Source organism: Xenopus laevis, chromosome 6S (assembly GCF_017654675.1).
Source record: "Xenopus laevis strain J_2021 chromosome 6S, Xenopus_laevis_v10.1, whole genome shotgun sequence".
Lineage (NCBI taxonomy): Eukaryota > Metazoa > Chordata > Amphibia > Anura > Pipidae > Xenopus > Xenopus laevis.
In genome coordinates, this window is record NC_054382.1 from 77,232,589 (window position 1) to 77,242,348 (window position 9,760).

Sequence of the window (9,760 nt, forward strand, 5' to 3'; positions counted from 1 at the left end):
ACTCGTACGATTCGGATTATCTCTCGATTTTTTTGTGTTTGTCCCCAATCTGATTAAATTGTGATTCTTTAATAATAAATAAGGTCCAATCATGGGTTCTAGTTTGGTCGGACTTTTTTTAATAAAAAACTTAAATTTGGACTTTGATAAATATGGCCTTATGCGTTTGCTGTTATTTTATAATAGCAAGTTATCGAGGCTAACAATAATTAAAGCTTGCATTGCTAGAGTTTGTTTCTTTTATAGATTGGTGTCCCCCACTCTAAATATGGTGTGATTTTTATTATTTTTTTGTATCCCTGTAACAGTTTTAGTTAACTGTAGTTAATATATATTCTTAGTATTCAGAATTTTCAAATCTGTAAGGTTGTACTATAAAGTTATTCCCCACGCATGATCCATAACGATAAAGGTCAAGGTTGTCCATTCTCTCGCACTTTGTGGGAAACTGGTCTTGATAACCAAGTGTAGGTTTGATGAGGCCATTGTCATCTTGAGCTTTACTCTCTGGAAATATACCTTCTGAGATACTGTCTTGAATGTGAGCATAGTTTTGTAATGTTTTGATGTCACATGAATTCTCACTATATTTCACAACTGGAGGCTTGTAGGCCTGGTAGGATACCTTGGTGGTGGTGGTTATAACAGTTTGTAAGGCTGGAGCAACTGGAGATGGAGTTCTCACATACCTACAGGGATATTCTCCATTGTGATAGGGATGACCAGAGTTTGTCTGGGATTGTCCATAATCATTCCTATCTCCATAGGCAGATTTACCAAAAATCTGTTTCCATCCATGAAGCTTTAGAGGGCTGTCATAGTTCTTCTCATGTGTATTCAAGACACCTAGGTTTTGCTGATGACCATTTAACTGAAAGCGATCAGTATCAGAAAGACTTCCTAGTGGCTCCTTATAAAGTGTAGGGTATGAGCTAGAATTTATATATCCAGGCACAGAAAAATCATAGCATGGCGTTCTCGCCATATATATCCGTGCATTGGAGCATTTTTGAAATGAAGACAGAGACTCTCCCGGATATCCCACTGTGTCATATGAGGGCTTGTAAGGCTCAGCACTTTGAATAGAAGGATAATGTTGGGCTGGAACAGGAACATTTCCATCATTCACAAGACCAAACCGATCTGTTCCATCTATGCAAGCTATAGGATGTATGTTTGGGAAATGACCACAACTTTCATTGTATCTTTCCACCTTAAAATAAATGTAAACACAGGTTTAAGTTAAACCCAATTAAATGATTCGCTGAAATCATACAATATGATTAATATGATGAGTTATATAAGATCATTTATCTTTTAACAAAATCTTCATATTTTCATTGTCTTATACTATATGTACCTGTATTGACATGGGGAGGCACATTTATCAGGGTCGAATTTCGATTTTTTTTAAACTAGAACTAATTAAAACGACCCAAAAACTCGAATTGAATTTGATTTGAATTTAAAAAACTCGATTCGAGTTTTTTTCTCAGACAAAAACTCAAATATCAAAACGGCTACAAACATCACCAAATTGATCCCTGGACCTCTCCCATAGACTTATACAGTAATTCAGCAGGTTTTAGGTGGTGAATAGTCAAATTTGAGTTCTTAAAGGGCCAGAGTATGATAAAAGTCAAAACTCGAATCGAGTTTGGATAATTTACAATTCGAATTTGAGAGTTTTTTTCGAAAATTTGAATTCGAATTTTCACTTCTACCCTTAATAAATCTGCCCCTTATTTTACAAGGTTATAAAATATCTGCTATAGGCCCGTGGCACAAGCAGCAGTTTCCAACCTCAACTTGTTAATATTAACAATTAAACCTCAAAGTGTAATTCATGATTAATTTCCATTCCTATAACATTTTCATTTGATGATAACACAGTGGGGCATTTATAAACTTTGAGCAGGGCAGAATAGTTCACACAATAAATATATTTGCCCAGTGCATGGTTATATTTATAAAGCTGCAGAAGAGTGTTGTACTTAATGTGCAAACAGAATTGCATTTTTTTTTCACAACGGCAAATGTACATAAATCTCCAGTATAAATATGCTAAAAATCACAAATTGTGAATTTGAGTTACTCCACAACTTTGGTGGTGGAGAAAATATTCTCAAAACATTTTTGTTAAACATTACTGTCAAACTCCTGTCTCATTTGCGCGAGTTGTGCAACATGCAAATTTGCAACGAACGGAAAGATGGCACAGCAGTGGAATATTTTAGCATTCGGGAAAAAACATTGGCAATACAACTATTTGTGAATAAATATGTGCTGTGCCAACTTCATAAATGACCCCAAGTATGTTACACATGGTTACAGTGCATCTCTGCTAATGACAGGTGAAGGTAACAAACGAATCAATCATGCAGCCATATATATCAATTGTCTTGATTTTACCTGTAAATGTACTTTTGTTATTAATTATGGTCTTACCTCAGGGTCCAGAAGTTTCTTTTTCTGTGACAGATGAGAAGAAGATATTTGCCGTTTTACAGCACTTCTCCTGGCTTCTGTCTCTGATTTACTCTCTGGTCGGGGATGATCATGGACTCCCTTCGCCTATCATTAAACAGGAAGATGTGCATAAAAATAACTGGAAAGATGTCTAATCCACTAATGGTTTTGATAGCATATTTTAGTGCAATTTGCAGTTTGTCTGCTTTATGTAGCCACCATTGTATAGTTGATAGTTTCCCAGAGAATGTTTTTCCTCTATGCCTGCTATTTGAGCCATGCACGTTTACAACCTACTGCTGGGAATAACAAATCTTTTTTGTGTGCTTACAAGATCACCCAAATGAAATGCAAAGCTATAGGAGTCACTGGCCGCCCACAAAACTTGAACCCCTTCTTTTGTTTGCTTATAGGACATCATATGTAATTACCTGGAAGAAGATGGCTTTCCCATCCACTCGCCAAAAATTAGTAACCGGATAACCACTGTGGCCTCGGCAAGGGATCAGCTCCAGGGCAGAGCTGCAGTTACTGCACATTTTTCCTGTGAAATAAATTAAGAAAAGTTAAATCATGATGTGTTGATCATGATAATTCTGCACATTGCACACAACAGAAATGTTTATTCCCCTTTAAAATCTGAACACTGATAAGCACAGTGTACAAAATCTTGAAGACTTGATTCTTGTTCCAATATGTCCGCAGATTATTCTTCAGCAACATTTGACATTTTATTTTAGTATTTGTTTCCAACATATGGTGGTTGGGAATGCTCAATGCTCTGTATTAACTAATAATACATTTAATACATAATAATAATTTAAACAAGTTGTATTTTTTTTGCAGTTCTGATTTTAAGAGGAATAACTGCCCCTTTATCTTTGTGTGCTCTGCCATTTAATTAAGGGCTATGTTAAATGTAGTTTTTTATGCCAAGTTTTTACAAAATTCCATTGTGGCAAAACTGATGAAAAATCTGAAAAACAAATATATATATAAATGAGTGGGGTATCCATTAACATGACTTCTCTTCTAATAAAATACACCTTTCCTTTATTGATGGTAAAATCTACTTCATCTTTCCGCTTCGTGAGTTTCTTTTATGATTTTAAGAAACAATATATAATCCAACAAAACTTGAAATAAAATACCTGAATATAAAAAATATGAGTTTTTACATAGTCTCTGCCACTTACTTTGCTGTTTCTGACGGGCCTTGTCACATATGGCTGGCCTGAGCTGGAATTTGCTACCATCTAGCAATGTACAATTGCGACTGCAGACCACCACTCCCAGGCAAGACTTCTTCAAGATCTGACAGTTGTGATTGTTGGTGTTTCTCATGGCCCAACCACTTAGATGGCGCTGGGCATTCTTGTCCTCTGCATTGTATATAAATCTCACATAACCATCTGTCCATTCTTGAAAGCTGTCAAATTGCTTGAAGTCCTACAGAGAAATAGGCATAACATTGGTATATTGATAGTATATATATATATATATATATATATATATATATATATATATATATATATATATATATATATATATATATATATATATATATCTATATATATATATATCTATCTATATAACCTAGTTTTAAGATCCAGTATTTCAGCAGACCCTGTTATTGCTTCCCAAATTCAAGTTAAACTATATGCTGTATTTTGGGGCTTTACAAAAAGTTGTAATGATGTGATAAAAACATTTGTGGTTTCTTTCTATGTTTTTACAGTGAATCAAGTATATCAAGTATGAATATTTAGTAACAAGGGTTCCTAAACTATCCTGAGCATAGACAGGGAGATATAGAGATATACAGAATATACATAGATAGATGCAGATGCAAATGATGGAGAGCTATAGATAGAGATAGATGGATAGATAGATAGACAGAGAGAGAGATGATAGCTAGATAGATAGATAGATATATTAGTTTATTCCTTGATTGCTTATCTAATACCAAGTACAAAAATACCTTTAAAGGAACAGTAATGTTTACAGATAAAAATCTACACTGTTCTGGCAATTTTGTGTGAGTAAAGATTTTCAGAACACAAACCAAAACATTTCAGAGAATATAACAGTTGAATCCATTACTGTATATACAGCATCAGCTATAGCTGTGACAATTTGCTCTTTACAAAAGAGAAAGTTGTTTTTAGCAGACACAACATAGAGTTAGTACAAAGCATCTGAAGAAAAGGAATCATATGTACAAGTGAAATAAAAAGTCAAAGAGTGGTATTTTCATTGCAAAGCACATACACTTCAAAGCTTTGTGTTCACTTAGCAATACTATATAAATAAACAAACACAAACACATAGAACTAACAATGGGTACACAAATTCAAAATATCCGCAGTTCGATATTACATCAAACCCTCAAGTTTGCAGATCACTATCATACTTACAGGAACAAGAGCAGAATTTGGCGTGGGAGCTTATCCTCTCACCTACATATGTATCCAGTGAACCCCAGTGAATTCCAAAATGCCTTTCCAACCCCAACATTTTTTAAATCTTAGGTTACGATCTAGATTACCCATGCAGATTCTTTCATTTTTGCTGCAGCATGCTGATCACTGACATAAAATAATCACCAGGTACTACATGGGTTAGATTGTAAGTTTTGTGGATCAGTAGCAGTGTGCTCACATCTTTTGCATCGTGCATTAGAGTGAACAATTATTATTACAAATGTGGTCTCAATTTAGGCTAAATCCAGAATTTATAAGCTGCCTATGAAATGAGTACAAAAAAACAAAAATAGCAGGATATGGACAATGTGTGATTATAGATGTTCACCAGAGAAGAAAACACAAGGAGAAATCAGTAAGTCATTCCTGCAAACCTCATACAATGTTTGATTGATGATGTTTCCGAAATATATTGTGGTTAAGAGCTTTGCAGAGGGGTATTCAGCCTACAGCTGTTTGAGCAACAACTCCTAGCATTCCTCCCAGTCTTTTTTAACTGCCTCTGCTGCAGGAAGTTGTAGTTCAGCAAAAGCTACAGTTGTTAAAGTGTCTGGCAGATGTATAAAGACTATAAAATTAAAATATTTTTGTTGGCAAGAATGAAAAAAAACACACACACACAAGCAAAGCCTGCGCACAGGCATAATTTGGCCTGGCTAGTAATTACCATCACAGTGTGGATTTTAGAGAGATAAAGTAATTCTGTGGGTTATATCAGGCAAAATGTTTTCTATTCAGTACAAAGAACACCTGCTGATTAAAAAAAGGGTGCAACAAGTAGCCTTCTGCAGGAAACATATCTCTGATAGGTGAGTCATTAAAGTTAGTATCTAAAGCTATGTGCTCAATAGACCTACTGCCCTACTGGGGAGTGAACTGGGGAGTGTTTTTTGGGTGATTATGTTTTTCCACCCAACAAATAGAACAACTATCCTAAAATTCAGATTTTTTTAAATGCATTGTCTTATTTTTCCCTGGGCTACGGAGCCAAGAAAAATAGTCACAAGATGCCCCATGTGCCATTAGTTTAAGGGCTCTTGCATACAGGTTTCTGAAGATAAATCTACTGAAATTGAAGCTGAAAACACATATTTTGCATTAATATTTAGCAAATGAGGTTTTGTCAGCTCAACAACCATTTCTCTCTTAAGTGCGCTTAAATCTGAATCTCAAATTCACATCAAACACACAAGAACCCTAAAGGGATCCAGGCACTGTCACTTCAAATGTATTGTGGGAGCTCAGTGGTTAGTGGTGCTTTCTTGTCAAGCTAGGGTCCTGAGGTTGATTATAACCTGTACATTAGGTTTTCTTCAAGTACTCTGGCTTTCTCCCACACTCTTAAAATGTACAGACAGATTAACTGGCTCCTAATGAGCATAGCCATTGAGAGGGTTATGTGATTGTGACCTTAGATTGAAAGCTCCACTGGGGCAGTGAATGTTGGCACTATATAAAAATGTATAGTTACATAGTTACATAGTTAAATTGGGTTGAAAAAAGACAAAGTCCATCAAGTTCAACCCCTCCAAATGAAAACCCAGCATCCATACACACACCCCTCCCTACTTTTAATTAAAATTCTATATACCCATACCTATACTAACTATAGAGTTTAGTATCACAATAGCCTTTGATATTATGTCTGTCCAAAAAATCATCCAAGCCATTCTTAAAGGCATTAACTGAATCAGCCATCACAACATCACCTGGCAGTGCATTCCACAACCTCACTGTCCTGACTGTGAAGAACCCCCTACGTTGCTTCAAATGAAAGTTCTTTTCTTCTAGTCTAAAGGGGTGGCCTCTGGTGCGGTGATCCTCTTTATGTGTAAAAAGGTCCCCTGCTATTTGTCTATAATGTCCTCTAATGTACTTGTAAAGTGTAATCATGTCCCCTCGCAAGCGCCTTTTTTCCAGAGAAAACAACCCCAACCTTGACAGTCTACCCTCATAATTTAAGTCTTCCGTCCCTCTAACCAATTTAGTTGCACTTAGTCTCTGCACTCTCTCCAGCTCATTTTATCCCTCTTAAGGACTGGAGTCCAAAACTGAACTGCATACACCAGATGAGGCCTTACCAGGGACCTATAAAGAGGCATAATTATGTTTTCATCCCTTGAGTTAATGCCCTTTTTTATGCAAGACAGAACTTTATTTGCTTCAGTAGCCACAGAATGATACTGCCCAGAATTAGACAACTTGTTATCTACAAAGACCCCTAGATCCTTCTCATTTAAGGAAACTCCCAACACATTGCCATTTATTGTATAACTTGCATTTATATTATTTTTGCCAAAGTGCATAACCTTGCATTTATCAACATTGAACCTCATTTTCCAGTTTGCTGCCCAGTTTTCCAGTTTAGACAAATCACTCTGCAAAGTGGCAGCATCCTGCATGGAACCTATAGTTCTGCACAATTTAGTATCATCTGCAAAAATAGAAACAGTACTTTCAATGCCCACCTCCAGGTCATTAATAAACAAGTTGAAAAGCAAGGGACCTAGTACAGAGCCCTGCGGTACTCCACTAACAACACTGGTCCAATTAGAAAATGTTCCATTTACCACCACTCTTTGTAGTTTATCTTTTAGCCAGTTCTCTATATAGTACAAATACTATGTTCCAGGCCAACATTCCTTAATTTAACCAGTAACCTTTTGTGTGGCACTGTATCAAATGCCTTGTAGCAACAATACACTGTAACCTACATACAGTATAACTGGAAATTAATAATTAATTCAGCGTGGAGAGACTGCTATGGCCCAAGGACACCCTGTATAGCAATGGAGCCAGTGGTAGGAAAGCACAAGGGCTGCTTTACTGCAGCAGAATGCGCACCATTAACAATCACTAGGCTTGCTTGCAGAACTCGTATTTAATGGGATGTAATTTACTTATCATGCAATAAGGAGCCAGTGCTGCAGGCTGACCCAATGTCTTCTGCTTCTTTATTCAAACAAACCACTCGTCAGCACGAACCTGAACTTGCGATTCTCAAATGGTAAGAAACCCAAATTTGGTTTTTAATATAAAATGAATAGGGTGCAGTTTGTTTCTCTCTTATTCTTATTTAGAATATAGCAAACATATACATTATCTAATAGAGATATGTATTAAAGTTACTGGGGGAGGCTAAAACATTTGATGCACATTAGGTTCATGCCAATCAAATGAAAGAATAGAATGTGAGATAGGAAATCACTTGCAAATACTTCTCAGCAACTCTAATGTCCATTGTCTGTTGTTTCCTATCCATAAACCTTTTGCATCCTATAGTGATGAAAAATAACATTTTTATGAAGCAAATTCAAAAATATTATTAAATAGAGACCAGGAACAAATAAGAAAAATGATCCTAATGATAAGTAATTGTGGCTGTGCACATTGCCGGGTTTGAATGAGATTCATATGAGCTAGAGAGTCAAAAAATGATTCCCAGCTACAGTTTGCATGTGTGCATTTGGATATATCTCATAACTGCTTACTACAGTTAGCTAGTCCTGTTCATTAGGTTCTGTTCTAAGTATTTTAAATCTTGTGAATTTATAAACACACTTGAGTTTATAAACACACTTCAGTTAGTAAAACGTATGCAGTGTAAACATCTCTCTGTAAATATTTTCTTGTTAAGAAGGGGCTTTCTGATAATTCTGATATATTCCTGCATATAAAAACTTGGAAGGTGTCAATATAATTGTAAGCCTCTTTGCCAAATAAGATATATCATGATAATCTGCCAGCAGCTAGTTAAACTAGAAATAAAATTCAGTGAATAAATATCTGATTCTATGAATTTGCACTTATTATAAATGTATTCTATCCAAGGGTTAACTTATAGTGATTACAAACACAAAACGTTAATATATTAATTCGTTGTGTGCAAATTTCTTACAGCTCACTCTAAGGCACATTGTAGAGGCCATGCTAAGCAAAACACTGTGTTAAAAATACAATTTGACAGGGCAGGTGTACTATACCGCACCTGCTGCCCCAAATCTCTATCAAAAGGCACCTGCAGACAGACAGAAAGACAGAAAAGTGACTGTCGCACAATTTTAACACATTCATGTTTCATCAGCTAACACAATGCTGTAAACCCCTTAAACAACCTGAAATAGGTTTTTACACTGCAGCAATATGGATTCATCCTGAGCTCCAAGTACCATGCAGAATTGAAACTAGCAATGTTTGTTGGGTATGCTGGCTTGTAAAAGCTTTATTTGGGGTTATGCTTGGAAATGCCCGATTTCTTGAAAGTGAATGGTCCCCCCCCCAACAACCCGCTGGCACTTCTTTAACTAGGTGACATTGATGGACTCACCTGAGGCATCTTTGGATCATTGATATCCCAAGTCATTTTCATCCCATAGGAACATACACAGTCTGATTCTTCATACATGTCTCCTGGGAGCCTGGCTATGTTGGCATCTGCAAGCTGAGCATATAGGAGATTCAATAGTAATGTTTACACATATATACATATACACATATATAACAATAATACATAGGTGCTGATCATCTCTAAACAAATAGTTACATACAGAGAGACAAATGTAAAGATAGAACGATAGACAGATATATAAATGGGTGGATAATGGTAGCTAAAGATATGAGAAAGCCATAGATAACAGATTTATAGATGATAGATAGATAGATAATAGATTGATAGAGAGATAGATAGATAGATAGATAGAGACAAAGTGAAGTTTCAATTGCTTTAAATGGAACATTGTACTATTATGGCAATGATGTGCCTGTATGTGTGCATGTAAAGATTTAGAAAACACTACCTACAAGAAACT

At 35.9% G+C, this 9,760-nt stretch overlaps 1 protein-coding gene across 1 annotated transcript; it reads right to left on the bottom strand.

Annotated features, from left to right (window-relative positions):
• Positions 1 to 286: 286 nt before the first annotated feature.
• gcm2.S (glial cells missing homolog 2 S homeolog) lies at positions 287 to 9,396 on the bottom strand. Its single transcript, NM_001095543.2, has 5 exons — positions 9,280 to 9,396; positions 3,666 to 3,918; positions 2,901 to 3,013; positions 2,449 to 2,574; positions 287 to 1,213 (listed from the first exon to the last, which is right to left on the bottom strand). Exons 1-5 carry the CDS (start codon positions 9,355 to 9,357, stop codon positions 338 to 340), a joined length of 1,446 nt encoding a protein of 481 aa, NP_001089012.1. The 5' UTR covers positions 9,358 to 9,396; the 3' UTR covers positions 287 to 337.
• Positions 9,397 to 9,760: the final 364 nt, after the last annotated feature.